The following is a 17,971-nucleotide window of genomic DNA, read 5'->3' as shown; positions in this document are numbered from 1 at the left end:
ACCCTTATGATGGGTGAGGAAAGGTATCACACCTTTCCACCCTTACACACCCCAACTGAAAATGTATGTGGTTTTAAAGTGAGTTAACTGCCCAATGTGAATCTGTGTTTAATCATAAGAACTGGTCAAAATTATTTTCATTCAAGTTTAAAATGGAGGACAAATAACAAAACAGAGACACTACTTCTAAAGACTTTGAAAAAGGGAAGTCCATAGCATCTTTTAAAGTGTTATTTAAGGTATACTCAAAAAAGCATTAAACTGATTTTAAGCCTCCAAAAAAAAGGTAAATTTCAATAAATATTTGAGAATGAAAGTCTGGAGAATTGTTAAAAGCATTGGGTTGTGTGTTATAAATCAGCTGAAGCCCATACTTACTTTCAGTACTGAACATTTAAATAATTTACCAAAGAGATGACTCTTTTCAAAATTGAAATAAAACACGTGACAGTGTGTAGTTGTGTATATTAGTTTGCTAGTACTGCCATAACAAAGTGCCACAGAATAGGTGGCTTAAACAACAGAAATGTATTTTCTCATAGTGTTGGAGTCCAGAAGTACAAGATCAAGGTATCAGCAAGGTTGGTTTCCTCTGAGGTCTCTCTCCTGAGTTTTGTAAATGGCAGTCCTTCCCTTGTGTCCCCACATAGTCTTCCCTCTGTGTCTGTTTCCTAACTTCCTTTTCTTATAAGGACACCAGTCATATTGAATTAGGGCCCACCCTAATAACCTTATTTTAACTTAATTACCTCTTTAACCCTATCTCCAAATACAGTTACACATTCTGAGATACTGGAGATTAGGACTTTAACATATAAATTTTAGGAGGGACAATTCAGCCAACAACAGTGTGAGATATTAGTACATTATTTAAAAAATAATTTGCTTGTATTTATCATCTCTACTATACACAAATATTGTTTTTAGGGCTGGCCAGTTAGCTCAGTTGGTTAGAGCTTGGTGTTATAACACCAAGGTAAAGTGTTCAGATACCCATACAGGCCAGCCACCAAAAACTAACAAACAAACAAATGTTGTTTTTATCTTGTTACTATCTTTAAAATCCATTTTTAATGAATTTCATATATATCCTTTAAAAATAAAGAAACTCAACCATGAGGAATTAAATTGTGACTGATACAACTGCATTAAGTTAATATAAAAAATAGTGACAAATATGTACATTAATTTGACATACAGTCCAATGGAAATAATTCATGTTAGTTTTTCAGAACTTAGAATGGATTTCTGGACTCACTATGGTATAGTAGTCATTTATGGCAGTTGGAATGAAACAATAGATTTCTTTAGGGTTTCTACCCTAAGGCAATAGATAACAGTATAGTATTAAATATCCATAGAAATAAAAATTATACAAAACCTGGCACACAAAACTATTGTTCTAAAACAAAGATGATAAGCTAGTACAAACTGTATGACACCCTAGCTGGTAGTGCGCAGATTATTTCAATTACTCATTTTACCTTAAGATAAATGAACGTGAGCATGCCTTGTTCTCTGTGTTATTATGTTAACCTGATGTATGTCATTCACTAATAATGAGATGACAGCCTTTGTTACCTGACCATATGGCAAGTGTTAGAAGTATAAGAAATCATATCATCTTCTGTAAATCACTAGATTTCCTACAAATCAATTCACAGATGCAAGAAATATAAGTACCTATATTAATATTTGTGTTTATATATTTGTGCATTTGTAGTTTTATCTAAGAATTAAAGATACGTAAAAAACAAAACCAATACAGTGCAGCCAAATGACAGTTACAAGAATAAACTATTTAAAGAGTATTTTCTTTATAACAGTAACAAAAAGTGTTGATATAATCGAGTCCACTTAATTGAACTTGATAACACTGTATTCATATACAAAAATATGAATTAAGTATACAATTGTAAAGATAAATGTTAAGATTTAAAACAGAACTTTACTATTAATGATAAGCACACTGTATTGTGATTACAGGGTTTACCTGAATGGTATTATTAGAAAAGAAAGCTATAATAAATCATATGGGTATAAATTTTTATTTAAAATGAGTCATATATTTTCAAGTTCAAAGCTAAAATTATAAACACATTATGATTTTACTGTGGTAGATCTATAACTATGCTCAGTTTTTTAGTTCAGATATTGTAAATCTGTATATTCACTGAAGTGTAACAGAGTCTCATCATGACCCATTTTAAACTTAAACTGCTAAATTATAACTAATAAGCACGTACTATAGTGTAAATTTTAATAATTTCTATAGTTTTTATTATCTCCATTTCGTCTTTGAAAATATTTTTAATCTATGTCAATAGGAAGCACAAGTGTTTACACATTTATTTCACTAACATTGATTTTTTTTTACCCCATTTTGGCAAGGTAATGATTTTGAATTATGAATTTAAATTAAGGATTCACACAAGGTTCAGGTTCATGAGTCCTCGTTTTAAAATATAATTCTTTATGTTAAAATTCAGATTTAACTTGCTCAGCTCAATATCGTAAAGATTAGACTACCTTCTGTAACGTCTGCTTCGACATTTCTTTCCCATTCTTCTCTGGAGTACTCTTCTTGACCCCATCATCTTCACCATATCTAAAGAGTTGTTCTGGTAGAGAACAAATAATATATTATGGTATCTTGTATACTGCTGAAACACTGTCCTGTCATTTTAAGGAAAAGGCCTCTATGGCTTTTCTATTATGAATAAGCTAGTCTATTTTCTTGTCAAATATTTGGCCAGTAACTAAACGGTGACTTTTTTCAAGATTTTCAGTCACATAATTACGTATCTTTGTAATGTCACATTTTTTCCCCCAGTGTAAGATTTTCAAAAGTATAATAGATCTGCAGGTTAACAATCCTATACTTTTATTCTTATTTTCACTCTTTTGTAGACTATTCCCCGTTTACCTTAAAAGCAGAATTCATTGCCTTTTTATTTACATAGTCACTACTAGTTTTATTCTTTGGATCTTGTTCCCTGTCAGGAGGAACAGAGTTATTGCTGAACAAAGCAAACAGTAACAGAATTAGGGTGGACTGAAACTATAACATGCCCTACCACCACCTTGTCTTCAAGTGAAACATGCACTGGGCAGGGTAAACCATAAAAATCACATTTCTAGAAAAACTGTGACTTCATAACAAGTAGAAACTAAGGTATATAAGTGAAATTATTTCTACAAATCATTTCCACTTTGTCTACGCATTTGACTACCAAAATCTTTCCAACCAAGTAAAAATCTGCAAGCAACTTAATAACTTTAAAGGAAAAAAAATCATAAAACTTCAGTTAATATTATTGAAACTGGAATACACCAAAACTTACAAATAACTTTTTTCTTATCAGATTAATTACTGTGACAAATTTAACTAACATTTTCTTATTGAATTATTTTGGGGATGAAACATTTCTTAAAGAATAAAAAAGGGGGCAAAAAAGAATACATAAAGCTAAAAGGATACATATCTGTGTTAGCCTAAGATGATTTTGCTTTAAAGTATGCTTGGCTGCTGTAGGTCAGTGTAAAACTTTGATTTATCAACAAAGGAAAAAGAAAACAATATTATTCTCTGTAGAGTAGAAATCCTCTTGGTATAAACAGTGACTAACAAGTTTGTTAGAGTGAATTAGGCATTTCTTTTGTCTTTGAAACATGACATACCCAATTAAAACTTCTGTATTCATGAAATAAATAGAACACTATCCTAGAGATAATAAAAGCTAGAATAGGTAGAATTTGCCACCTGGGGAATAAGTACCTTTACCTTGATAATAATCTATCAGTTCCCAAGTTTCTTCTCCTAGTCCCCTAACACCATGGTGCTGAATTCATTTACAACACTCTTTCAACAATATAGAAATAATATGCAAATACAATCCATCTGTTCTAGTCATTTAAATATCTGCTATAGTTCTGAGCATAATATTTACTCTTAAAAATAAGATGATAGTTCTATATTCAAAGAACATAGAGTCCTAACAATAGCTAAATAACTCCGATAAAATAAATGCTGAAGATTGATTTAAAAATGTGTGTGCAAGGCCCACTGGTGGACTGACTGTGTTCACCAGTGATTGTCTTCTGAAAAGTTTTCTCACCTTCACAGTTTATAAAGCATACTCAAGCAGCTAGGCAAATGCCATGGAGAAGGACAAGGATTCTCTGCCCCTTGATCCTCTTCAGGGATCTCAGAATTTGGAAAATGAACCAGGAGGACCTAATTAGAAATACACACTTCTATTTTTTTTCCTATGGTGGATGTGTGAGCATGTGCTTCACTTTAGTGGAGATTTAGTTTTAATATTTTAATTTTAAATGCTTCACTTTTATTTTTACTACTATAAAAATTCATTCTGATTTACATTCTGTTTCTTCTCTTTCCATTTTCTTTCTCTTTTTTACTTTTGTTTGTTTATTCATAGTTGCTTAAATTTAATTTATTCTATTTTCTGTATTTTTTCTTTTCTTTTAATCCTCTTGGCTTACATTAAATAAGTAATCTAAATTCTTCTGCAACTTTTTACTTTTATTCTCCTTTTAGATTTTCTCTTTTATCTCAAATTTTTAAAAAATCTATTATAATTTTTTTTTTACTGATCTTAATATGATGCTTCTTACAAAAACTTTCTTAAAGGTTTGTTTGTGTTTACATCAATTGGGAGATTAAGAAAGGGAAACAGGTATCAATTTGTGTATGGGCAATTTCCTAAAGAATACTGCTATCTTTACTTCACTTTTATGAAAAGTAAAATGAGTCATAGTGAGTAGATTTTACTTTAGGAGGTACTTGTTAAATAATAAGAAATATATGTTTGGTTTCTGTTTCCTGTACCTGAATACAGAGCTCTAAAAACTTTGGAATTTCCTGAGGGATAAAAGTGTAACTATGGCTGGAGACTGAGTTCAATCACCAATGGCCAGTAATTTAATCAATCATGCCTATGTAATGGAACTTCCTCTAAAAGACAGGGTTATGAGAACTTGTAGATTGGTGACCACATAGAGGTGCTGGGAGGGTAGCATACACAGAAATTAGCCTGCAGCTAATTGCCAAAACACAATGACTCTTGCTCTAACATTGTACACAAATAATTAGAGGGAAAATTATTAACCCGGATGGCCATTCTTTCCTAGCTTACTAACCCGATCTTATTTGAGCATAACAGGAACTGAGCCCATCACCAATGAAGTATGATGCTGGTCACCTCCCACCCGGAAAGTTCCTTAATTAATGATTATCTGAAACACTGAAGCATGTCTGCACATCCCTGCTTGGCACCATGAATCAGCCCCCTCTCACCTGTCCCTATAAAACCCTTTGGCAAGTCTGGGAAAAAGTGGAGATGGTCTTTGAGACATAAGTCTGCCATTTCCCCAGGCTACTGGCTTTCTGATTAAAGGCTACCTTTCCTTACACCAACACCTGTTGCTCAATTATTGGCTACTGAGTGGGGAAAAAATGGACCTTTGGGGTTTCAGTAACAGGCACATAGTTTCTTGAGATCCAACCCATACCCTTTGATTTTACCTGGGCAGGACCCATGGGAAGAATCTAATCAATAAATTAAAGTTGAAAAACAAGTAGGCCATTTCTGTTACCAGTCACAAATATTCTGAAAAGGAGGTTGCCAGGACAATAAAAGTATCTTTTTCTAGGAAGAGAAGTGAGAAAATAGAAGGATAGGTGGGTTTCTTTTCCATTTTCTTCATTGTAAACTATAGCCAATAAATAGGTTTCTTTGCTTAAAAATACGTCTGTAATTAGGGATCCTCAATCCCATTAATTCACATGGGTGGCTTAGGGAGATTTGAACATGCTATCTTTAATTCTACTAGCTAGCTTGGAGTTTATGTGTAACGCTGGGGCTCAGAAAACAGTACCTCAAAATATGGCAGTTTGACATGCTGAACTCAAAAAACAGCTTCAAGGTCTCTCTCTGACCTTTCCCCACCTCCTTGTCTTTCTGATCCTCTTTCCTGAAGCACCAGGAGGAAGTCTCTCTGGAATTTCCTTATCTAAGAAAGCTTCCTTCCAAAAGAAATGTAATTGTTTTAAGACCTCCTCCCTAGAGATCTCATCGAATAACCAAAAGAGATTAACCACTGAGAAAAGAGATTGGGAGTAGGTAACTACCCAGACAGACTTTTCATTAGACAAACTATTCTTCTAAGGACAAAGATTACCTGGGGGACATTATCCCCCAAATAAGACAGCCTTTGTCCACAGTGAAGTTCTAACTTCCACCCTCCTACCACCTCCCCCACAGCTCAGAGGAATTTCTTCCCAGGCCATTGTTCTTTGGGCTCATTCATTTCCCCTGGAAATCATTTACTCCCACACCCCCCATCTACACTTCCCCTATAAAGAATGGTATAAGCATCTGAACCTCATCAGATTATTGGGTAATCATTCTCCTGAGATTCCCCATGCTATGTATGTTAAATATATCTGTATGCCATTTCTCCTATTAATCTATTGTCAATTCATTTTCAGTGAAACTTCAGAGGGCAAAGAGGAAAATGACCCTTAGCACCTGTAGTAACACCCTCTTTTTACGTTCATGCTATGCCTTCAGCACATAATTTTTAAATATTTTCAACTGTTTATTTTCTACTTTCAAGTATTTTATTGCATTTTAATTCTTATTTTTACTTTTAAATGCATTAGCTTTATGAAGGTAACATTTTAATTTGTGTTTCTGCTTTCATGTACATTGGCAGGATTATGCCACAAGTTGGTGTAGTCTGTGACAGGATTCTGAGCAGGTACAGGAGCCGAAAGCCCTTAGAAGGAGGAGGAAATGTGGCTATCCTTGAGCATGTGGTGCCCGGTGGCCACCTCTCTGCTGACTGAAGCCTGGCTGCTGCTCACTACGCTGCAAACTGATAGAGATTTACGGCAGAAAGCAGAGTTGTTGGAAGCACAGATAAATGTCCTGGAGGACGACTTGCAGCAACTGGCCACTCCTGCCTCTCACACCAGGGAAGACGACCAACCCAGTGGTGAGTTGAGGAAACCGTGCATTTCCAGGCTTGACCTGTTGTGCGTGAGAAAATGAGACAGTAAAGCAGCAGAAACAGGGAGAGACCCTGGTGGCTGCAACTATGAGACCTAGGGGTGGATAGTGTAACATGCTCTAGAGACTATGTAGTAAACACATGTCACTTACGTCTGAAGGCAAAAGGCTCAGAGGGTGCCACTTAAACCCGATGGCTGGCCAGGTCCTGTAAAACCCGAGAAAAGAATGCCACATGCAGATGAGCAGATGGCCTGAGGATGAGTGCCCTTGCAGAATTTCAAGTACATTTTCACCTGGTGGAAAGGTGAAAAGTTAGTCTCCATTACTATGTGCCTGTCTCTGAGGCAGCGGCTGCAGAAAGATCTGCGGACGTGCACAGGGGCAAGGCAGCCACTCCTTGATGGACTGAAGGGATGCAGCTGTTTGAATTGTGGGTGAATGCTGTAAAAAACTGCCTGAGACTGAGTGAGTAGCCGGTGTAAACCGAGCTGACTGAAGTAATTCAAAAGCCAGAATGTAAAAGCAGAGCATAAAGATTTGGAAAATTTGCAGCTTGGCCGTGTGGTAAAAAAAGCAGAGAGCAGGAGAAAAAAAAATGCAAGGGTGAAGCAGGTAAACTGTTTGCTAAAGACATTATCTTGGCAGTGAGGCAGCCAGATGTTAAAAACCAGGACAATAGGGAAAATGCCTCCACCATCACAGGCCATGAGAGTGTTTGAGAAGTTTGGGAGAGTGCCCCTCCCATCCTAGGAGAACTGAGTTTGTCCCAGAGGATGGATCTGAGGTGTCTTTGCCCTCAGCAGACTGCTCCCTGCATCCCAGCCCTCTGGCTGGAGCAATCCTGCCTCAGCACCTCTGAAGGAAAAAAGCCAAAAACCTTGGTGGCATTCACATTCTGTTAAGTTTGCAGGCCAGCAGTATGTGGGAGCAGTGGAGGCATGGCATACTCCACCTAGATTTCAGAAGATGTATGAATAAGCTGTAAGAATAAAATATAACTTTAACATGCGCAATTTGCTTCTGACGAGAAAACATAACTAATGCCATTTTAAGTAAGGCAGCTTCTAAGGGGATATGCAGAGGCCAGGCAAGTCAAGGCAGGCCCAGGCACGCTAAATTCCAGGAAGGAAGTAATCACCACCCGGTTCCAGGAACTGACCAGTTCCTTATCTAGAGGCCACCTGGCCACAAGGAAGATAAACGATTGGGAAATACACTATTCCTTATCGGTGTGCCAGCCCGCTAAAGCCCACCAATAAATCCAAAGGTCACCTCTGATAACCTATAAACAGTAAACAACTCATCCTGTTGCCAAAGTCTGTCTAAAAAACTGTATAAAAAGTGCTTGTGTTAAGAGCTCGGGGTCGCTCCTGTCCAGGAGACTGAATGACCCCAGCATGCTGGAATAAACTCCTCTTGCTTGATTGCAGTGGTCTCTGTCTCGTGGTCTTTGTGAGGTGAGCCATCCCGACGTGTGGGATTTGTGCATGGTGCACAAGTCTTACATTTTTGGTGCGTTGGCCGGAAATGGCTCTCACTCTCCAGGACCAGAGACTAGAGAACGGAGGATTGCTCGAGCAGGTACCGCGGTTGTCTCTGTCTGTCTGCTGTGTCTGTCTTTGAGTCTTCTTTGTTGTTTACTGTAATCTGGTTTTGGCTTTTCAGTGGTTCCGGGACAGAGTCATAGGTCTGGTGTCAGCTTATCGGTGGCTCCGGGACGGAGTCATTGGTCGGGTTTCAGTTTCTCGGTGGCTCCGGGACAGAGTCATTGGTCGGGTTTCAGTTTTTCGGAGGCTCTGAGACAGAGTCACCGGTCTGTAGTGGTCATAGTGGCAGGTAGACGTACCGGCACATCGCAGCCACAGGAATCCTGGAGGACGCTCCAGATTCCTCTGTTGGAGACGAACAGGTTCGGCTCCACGGGAGATCTCTAGGAAAGAGACCCCTCCCAAGTTCTCTGATAATCTGGTTGTGGCACCCGTGGCAGGGGCACATCAGTGTTCTGGTTTTTGTTTGGTTGCGTGTGTGTGTGGACTGATGATTTTCTGGGGCGACATGGGGCAGACTGTCTGACTCTGAAATACTGGACTGACGTAAAGGACAGAGCTAATAATTTGTCTGTGCAGGTCAGAAGGAATAAGTGGGCAACACTTTGTTCTTTGGAGTGGCTGGCTTTCCAACTCGGGTGGCCCGCTGAAGGTTCCTTCTCTCCGCCGCTGATCACGGCGGTAAAAAGAAAGATTTTTAGTTCTAAAAGTCACCCAGACCAGATACCTTATATCATAGTCTGGGAAGATCTAGTCATGGATTCTCCTCTGTGGGTCCATCCCTTTGTTCCCCTAACAGGTCCATCAGCTGTATTTGCCCTCCGAGAAAGGGAAAAGGAACCGGAGGTCCTGCCATCCACTGACCCGGACTGCCTTCTTTCTGATCCTCCTCCTCCTCACTATACCCCTTCCTTTCGCCCACAGGCAGCCCGTCCTTCGGCCCCGCCAGAGCCTTCGGCCCCGCCAGAGGATCCACAAAGAGCACAAGAAGGTCCTGTGCAGGGGACGCGCAGTAGGTGGGCAGCTTCTCCGGAGGCGATACCTATCTTCCCCCTGCAGGCTTATGGCCCTCCTGATGAAGAGGGCAACCAGCCCTTACAGTACTGGCCTTTCTCCTCTTCCAATCTTTACAACTGGAAATCTCAAAATCCTCCTCTCTCTGAAAATCCCCAGAGTCTCACTAACCTTGTAGAATCCCTTCTCTTTACTCATCAGCCCACCTGGGATGACTGCCAGCAGCTCCTCCAGGTCCTGTTCACCACTGAGGAGAAACAACAGATCCTCCTGGAGGCTCAAAAAAACGTTCCAGGAGCCGATGGGCAACCTACCCTCCTCCCTGATGTCATAGATGCAGGGTTCCCATTGACCAGACCTAACTGGGATTTTAACTCGGCAGAAAGTAGGGAGCACCTGAAGGTCTATCACCAGGCTCTCATGGCAGGTCTCCGAGGGGCAGCAAAATGCCCCACCAATTTGACTAAGGTAAGAGAGGTGATCCAGGGGCCCAATGAGTCTCCATCAGCATTTTTGGAGAGACTCATGGAGGCATTCCATCAGTTTACCCCGTATGATCCTAGTAGTGAGGAGCACAAGGCTACAGTGACAGTTGCTTTTATTGACCAGTCTACTAGAGACACCAGGAAGAAACTGCAGAAGCTTGAAGGGTTACAAGATAAGTCATTGAGGGAATTAGTGCAGGTGGCTGAAAAGGTTTATCATAATAGAGAGACAGAGGAGGAAAAAGAAGAAAGAAAGCAGAAAGAGCAGGAAGCTAAAGAAATAAAGAGAGAAAAGTGCCAAGAAAGAAATTTTCACAAAATTCTGGCCACTGTAGTCAGGGAAACTAATAAGACCATACCGAGCAACAGGAAGGGACCCCTAGCAAAGGATCAATGTGCGTACTGCAAGAAAAGAGGACATTGGGCTCGAGAATGCTCCAAGAAAAAGAAAAAGCCTCAGGCCCCCAAAGTCTTGGCCCTGCAGGAGGACAATGATTAGAGGGGACGGGGTTCAGACCCCCTCCCCAAACCCAGGGTAACCCTAACAGTGGAGGGGAAGACTACTCAGTTCGTAGTAGAGACTGGAGCCGAGAATTCAGTATTACAACAAGCAAATGGACCCCTTCTCAAAAAGCGTGAGTACAAGGGGCTACAGGGTACAGACAGTACTCATGGACTACCCGAAGAATGGTGGACCTAGGCGTGGGCCAGGTATCCCACTCGTTCATTGTCATTCCTGAGTGCCCCTACCCACTACTGGGAAGAGACCTCCTCACCAAAATGGGTGCTCAAATTCATTTTGACCCCGAGGGACCTCGGGTGTTAGATCGACAAGGAAAGCCTCTCCAGGAACTAACTCTCAGGTTGGAAGATGAATACCAGTTGTTTGAAAAACAAGGGAGAGAGACCAGGCAGATGGACTGGTGGTTAGAAAACTACCCCCAGGCGTGGGCAGTAACTGCAGAGATAGGGAAGGCTAAAAACCAGCCCCCCATCCACATGGAGCTGAAGGCTCAGGCCAGTCCTATAGCTATCCGACAATACCCAATGTCCCGAGAGGCACACAAAGGCATCCGACCCCACATTGCCCATTTGCTCCAGCTGGGAATCCTACGGAAATGCCAGTCAGCCTGGAACACGCCCTTGCTGCCCGTCTGAAAACCTGGGACTAACGACTACCGGCTGGTCCAAGATCTCTGAGAGGTAAACAAACATGTGGCCGAACTCCATGCCACCATCCCTAATCCCTATAATCTTTTAAGTTCTTTACTTCCAGACAGGACCCGGTACTCAGTACTGAACCTCAAAGATGCATTCTTCTGCTTACCGTTGGCTGTAAAAAGTCAAGATTACTTTGCCTTCGAGTGGAAAGATCCAGAGACTGGCCTAGCAGGACAACTCACATGGACCCGCCTGCCTTAAGGGTTCAAAAATTCGCCCACCATCTTCGACGAGGCCCTCCACCAAGACTTGGCTATGTTCCAAGCCTCTAACCCCCAGGTAACTCTGTTAGTGTGTGTAGATGACCTCCTCCTGGCAGCAGCTGACGAGGAACTGTGTCTGGAAGGGACAAAGTGTCTCCTCACAGAGTTGGGTGAACTGGGCTATCGAGTCTCCGCCAAAAAGGCTCAGATCTGCAAGCGACAGGTCAGTTACCTGGGGTACCTTCTTAAAGACGGGAAAAGATGGTTATCTGAGGCCAGAAAAGAGACAGTGTTTCATATCCCGCCACCCGCTAACCCAAGACAAGTCAGGGAATTTTTAGGTACTGTCGGGTTCTGCCGCCTATGGATACCTGGTTTTGCTGAGAATGGCAGCCCGGTTATATCCCCTCACTAAGAACTGTCACCCCTTCAAGTAGGAAAGGAAGAACAACAGGCTTTTAACAACATCAAGACGGCCTGAATGTCTGCACCGGCTCTGGGGCTCCCCGAAGTAACCAAGCCCTTCCACCTATATGTGGCAGAAAATAAGGGGGCTGCAAAGGGGGTCCTAACTCAAAGACTGGGGCCCTGGAAAAGGACTGTAGCATATCTGTGAAAAAACTAGACCCAGTAGACTTGGGGTGGCCAGCTTGTCTAAGAATCATAGCGGCAGTCGCAGTTCCGGTAAAAGATGCTGACAAGTTGACTATGGGACAGAGTTTGGTAATTCGGCACCTCATGCCTTAGAGAGTATTGTACACGAGCCCCCCCTGACCGCTGGCTCACAAATGCTTGCATAACTCACTATCAGACTCTGCTACTGAACTCAGACCAGGTTACTTTCGCTCCCCCGGCGAGCTTAAATCCAGCCACGCTGCTCCCAGACCCTGACCTTGACCCTCCTATCCATGACTGCCAACAAGTGCTTGCTGAGGCACATGGATGGCAGAAAGACTTGTCAGATCAGCCTCTGATGGATGCCGAAGCCACCTGGTTTACTGACGGCAGCAGTTTCCTGGAGGGAGTACGAAAGGCAGGAGCCGCTATAGTAGATGGCCAGAATCTGATATGGGCACAGACCTTACCTGCAGGAATGTCCGCCCAGAAGGTAGAACTCATCGCCCTCACAAAAGCCCTTGAACTAGGAGAGGGCAAAAGAATCAACTTCTATACGGACAGCAGGTATGCCTTTGCCACTGCCCATGTGCACGGTGCCATCTATCAACAGCAGGGCCTGCTAACCTCTGGAGGAAAAGAAATCAAAAACAAGGCAGAGATCGTAGCCCTGCTAGAGGCCCTTCACCGACCACTAAAAGTGAGTATTATACACTGCCTGGGCCACCAGAAAGGGGATTCCCCCATCACCAGGGAAAACAACTTGGCCAATTCTGAGGCAAGGGTGGCAGCCCATGGGTCCTCGTCTATTCTGTTGGTTAACGTCCCTGAGCTAGAAAAGCCCAAGTTTAAATACTCAGCTGAGGACATAGCAGTGATCTCAAGGGACTCTAATAACTACTATGATCAGGAAAAAGGGCACTGGCATGCAGTGTCAGGCAAGCCTATCTTGCCACAAGAACAAGCACATGCCATGATCAAACAAATGCACCAATGGACTCATCTGGGAGTAAACAAATTGGTCCAGACTGCCCTAAGAACAAAATATCATATCATAGGGCTAAAACAATTAGCAGAGCAGATAGTTAAAAATTGTGTACCTTGTCAAAAAGTAAATGTCTGCAAAACTACAGCAGGACCTGCCAAGAGACTCAGAGGAGACAGACCAGGGATGTATTGGGAAGTAGATTTTACAGAGGTCAAGCCAGGCATATATGGTTATAAGTATCTCCTAGTTTTTATAGACACCTTCTCTGGATGGGTAGAAGCAGGAAACTGCCACCATCAAAGCAGGAAACTGCCACCGTTGTGGTCAAGAAAATCCTGGAAGAAATCTTCCCACGCTTTGGGGTACCCAAGGTAATCGGGTCCGACAATGGACCCGCCTTCGTTGCCAAGGTAAGCCAGGGAGTGGCCAGACACCTAGGGGTCAATTGGAAATTACATTGTATCTATAGACCCCAGAATTCAGGACAGGTAGAAAGGATGAACAGGACTCTAAAAGAGACCCTGACTAAATTAACCATGGAGAATGGTGTGGACTGGGTGGTGCTCCTTCCCTCGGCCCTGTTTAGAGCTAGGAACACCCCCTCCTGGTTCAACCTGACTCCCTTTGAAATTCTCTATGGTACCCCTGCCCCCTTGACTTTACTGGGGGATGCCTTTGAACCCATTTGCCACAGTAAGAGTGACTTATATGCCAGGTTAAAAGGACTGCAAGCAGTGCAGAAGGAAGTCTGAATGCAGCTGGTGGCCGCCTATGAGCCTGGGACACCCAAAGTTTCTCACCAGTTCCAGGTTGGAGACACAGTCTATGTGAGACGACATTGCTCCCAGACCGTGGAACCCCGCTGGAAAGGACCTTACCTGGTGCTCTTAACAACCCAACGGCTGTGAAGGTAGACGGGATCTCCACTTGGATCCACGCCTCACATGTTAAACCTGTGCCGCCAGAGGACCAAGGACCAGGAAACACTGCCTGGAGAGTCCAGAGTTCCAAAGAGCACCCCTTAAGACTGAAAATTGTTCGGACACCCTAAATGTTGTAAGATGAAAACTCTCTTGCTCCTATTATGCCTAACAATTCTCTTCCAGGGCGCAAGAGCTAGCAGCCCACATATCCCCAGAAATTTCACTTGGTATGTAGTAAATGGGGTGGGAGTAACAATCTGGAGTCAATCCAAGGTAACTACAGGAGGGTGGTGGCCTGACTTATTTCCAGATGTGTGTAAACTAGCTTTAGGAGCCCCAGCCAACTGGGATTTAGAAGGATACTTTGATGCTCACAAACCCCCTTCTACCCCCTCCCCATCAGGGCGCTTTGGGCTCAAACCGTGGCGGGGGCTGCTCTACTAAAGATCGGAGAAGTATGCTGAGTGCCCTCACCTTCTATGTGTGCCCTGGGTTCCACCGTGACAGAGCACTAAACTATCAGTGTGGAGGCAAATCAGATTATTTCTGTAAAGGCTGGGGCTGTGAGACCACGGGAGACACATATTGGAATCCCTCCTCCTCCTGGGACTATATAAAGGTAACTGCTAATTATACCCACCCCTCTCCCCCTGCTGCAGGGTGGGCAGGCCGACTGGGAAGCAGCCACTCTAAGTGGAAAGATAACCCTGCCTGTAATGGGTGGTATCACCCCCTCTGAGTGTCCTTCACGGATTCAGAAAAAAAGGCCACTGGGTGGGATAAAGGATTTATGTGGGGATTAAGGTTTTTTTAAGGAAAGATATGATGATGGGCTGTTGTTTACCATCAAACTCAAAATAGAAACCCAGAATACTGCCATAGGCCCAAATAAATACTTAGTTCCAGGGGTCAAACCAAAGACTACCCCAGCACCCCCGGGTACCCAACCAGAGCCCTCAGTCCCCACTGCAGGGTCAGAGGCTGCAGCACCAAAGGAAATAACTCAGCCCCCTGAGCCTAAGCCTCAAAAACAACCTGGGTTATTCCGCTTAATTTCTAAAGCCTTCAAGATCTTAAATAGTACCAACCCTAATGCTACGCGCTCCTGCTGGCTTTGTTATAATGTTGCTCCCCCATATTATGAAGGAATAGCCTTCAGAAATAAAATTAATACTACAACTGATGTCTCCAACTGTCGTTGGCAGCAATGACAGGCCAAACTCACTCTGTCATCTGTTACGGGGCAAGGAACATGTGTGGGAAAAATACCTTCCTCACACAGCCAGCTGTGCAACCAGACTCTTAACTTAACCAAGTGGTCTGGTGACACATATCTGTTGCCCCCTACAGAAGGATGGTGGGCCTGCGCTACTGGGGTCATGCCCTGTGTTAGCTTACACGTCCTAAAAGGGACCCAAGATTTCTGTGTCTTGGTTCAGTTGTTGCCTCAGCTTATTTAACATCCCTATGAAGAACTATTATCATATTGGAATAAAGATAACGGGTATTACTGAACCAAAAGGGAGCCCCTAAGTATCACGCTCTCTGTTCTCTTGGGCTTAGGATTGGGAGCAGCTGGGGCAGCTACAGGAGCTTCAGTTCTGGCTATTCAACATCAGAATTACCAAAGTTTACAGGCAGCCATAGATGCTGATATTAAAGTAATAGAAAATTCAATTACTAAATTACAAGAGTCCCTCACCTCTCTTTCTGAGGTGGTCCTGCAAAATAGAAGGGGACTAAACATCGTTTCTTCAGCAAGGGGGGCTCTGCGCTGCACTAAGAGAAGAAGGTTGTTTTTACATTGATCACTCAGGGGTAATTAAAGATTCCATGGCCAAAATCAGGGAAGGCCTAGCCAAAAGGAAAAGAGAAAGAGAACAAAATCAGGGCTGGTTTGAGTCATGGATCAACTCCTCCCCCTGGCTCACGACCCTCGTGTCAACCCCGTTAGTACCACTAATTATTTTAATATTGCTTCTGACCTTCGGTCCCTGCATTTTAAATTGCCTGCTAGCTTTTGTTAGAGAACGTGTTAGTACTGTCCAAATTATAATGTTAAGACAACAATATCAGGAATTAAATCAACAAGAGACTTGTGCGTACAAGAAAAAGGGGGGATTGTAAGAATAAAATATAACTTTAACATGCGCAATTTGCTTCTGACGAGAAAACATAACTAATGCCATTTTAAGTAAGGCAGCTTCTAAGGGGATATACAGAGGCCAGGCAAGTCAAGGCAGGCCCAGGCACGCTAAATTCCAGGAAGGGAGTAATCACCACCCGGTTCCAGGAACTGACCAGTTCCTTATCTAGAGGCCACCTGGCCACAAGGAAGATAAACGATTGGGAAATAAACTATTCCTTATCGGTGTGCCAGCCCGCTAAAGCCTACCAATAAATCCAAAGGTCACCTCTGATAACCTGTAAACAGTAAAAAACTCATCCTGTTGCCAAAGTCTGTCTAAAAAACTGTATAAAAAGTGCTTGTGTTAAGAGCTCGGGGTCGCTCCTGTCCAGGAGACTGAATGACCCCAGCATGCTGGAATAAACTCCTCTTGCTTGATTGCAGCAGTCTCTGTCTTGTGGTCTTTGTGAGGTGAGCCATCCCAACGTGTGGGATTTGTGCACGGTGCACAAGTCTTACAAAGCTGGGGGAACTCAGGCAAAAACCTGCTGCAGGGATGGAGCCACTGTGGAGGTCATCTATGGAGCAATGTGGAGCAGAAAAGTGGGGTGACAGCCCCCACAGAGAACCCCCACTGAGGAAATGTCTAGTGGAGCCAGGATGGTGGGATTGCCACCAGCAGGCCAGAACTGTGGGGCTGATGGCAACATGCAGTACTGGCTTGGAAAAGCTGCAGGCACCAGGGCAGCTCAATGGTCTGCACTTGGCAGAGCTGTAGGAGTGAGGTTGCCCAATGCTTTAGTGGTCTAGGTGCCCCATTGCGCTTAATGTTTGCCCTGTCTGGGTTTTGGATTTGTTTGGGGCCTGTTTTTCCTTTCTATTCCTCCCTTCTGGAATGGGAATATGTACCCAATGTCTGTCCCACTGTATCTTGGAAGTAAATAAACTTGTTTTTGACTCTTTACAAGTTCAGAGTGTAAGACCCGTGGCTCCATGCACAAATCCCACACACACTCCAGGACGGCTCACCTCACAAAGACCATGAGACAGAGACCGTTGCGATCACACAAGAGGAGTTTTATTCCAGCATGCTGGGGTCACTTAGTCTCCTGGACAGAAGTGACCCCGAGTTTACAGCACAAGCACCTTTTATACAGTTTTTCTGAACAGATCTTTGTGACAAGATGAGTTGTTGGTTATCTGTGGCACCTTTAGCTTTATGGGTAGACTTTAGCAGGCTGGTACCCTGATAGATTTGTGGCACCTTTCTCAATCGTTTATCTTCCCCAGGTCTGGCCAGGTGGCCTTTAGATAAGGAACTAGTCAGTTCCTGGAACTGGGTGGGGGTCATTCCCTTCCTGGAATGTTTAGTGTGCTCGGGCCCACCTGACCTTTATACGGCCCCTTAGAAACTGCTTTACTTAAAATGTTTTTAGCAAGCATTTGTTACAAAACTGCATATATTAAAGTTATATTTTTCTACAATTCCACTGCAAGAGCTGGAAGGACTTCTGCCTTTGGTCTCAGAGGAGACTTTGGACTTTGGACTTTTGAGTTGGTGCTGCAACAAACTAAAGACTTTTGGGATTGGAATGGAATGTGTACTATGTAAATGTAAGGGTAATTTATCCTCGCTAAGGGAACATCAGAAGGTTCTGAACACAAAGATTGTATGGTGAGGACCCTGAAGGGGTGGATTGTTGGGAAAATAGAATGGTTTGGTCAGGGCCCTTGCCTAGGGGCCCGTTGGGTGTGGTTTTAGCACATCCATTGTAAGCAAATTGTGTGTGTGTGTGGAGTTAGCGTG

At 43.0% G+C, this 17,971-nt stretch overlaps 1 protein-coding gene across 1 annotated transcript in view; it reads right to left on the bottom strand.

Moving 5' to 3' along the window:
- The window catches only part of CNTLN (centlein), a 289,401-nt gene that overhangs the window by 102,654 nt on the left and 168,776 nt on the right, over positions 1–17,971 (bottom strand). Inside the window, exon 14 of the mRNA XM_063081076.1 lies at positions 2,530–2,621. Within this exon, the coding sequence (XP_062937146.1) occupies positions 2,530–2,621 (92 nt within the window). The remainder of the gene's footprint in view (positions 1–2,529; positions 2,622–17,971) is intronic.

This window comes from Cynocephalus volans, chromosome 16, assembly GCF_027409185.1.
Source record: "Cynocephalus volans isolate mCynVol1 chromosome 16, mCynVol1.pri, whole genome shotgun sequence".
NCBI classification, from domain to species: Eukaryota; Metazoa; Chordata; class Mammalia; order Dermoptera; family Cynocephalidae; genus Cynocephalus; species Cynocephalus volans.
Note: the sequence above shows the minus strand (reverse complement) of the source record. Positions and strands in the feature narration are given on the sequence as shown.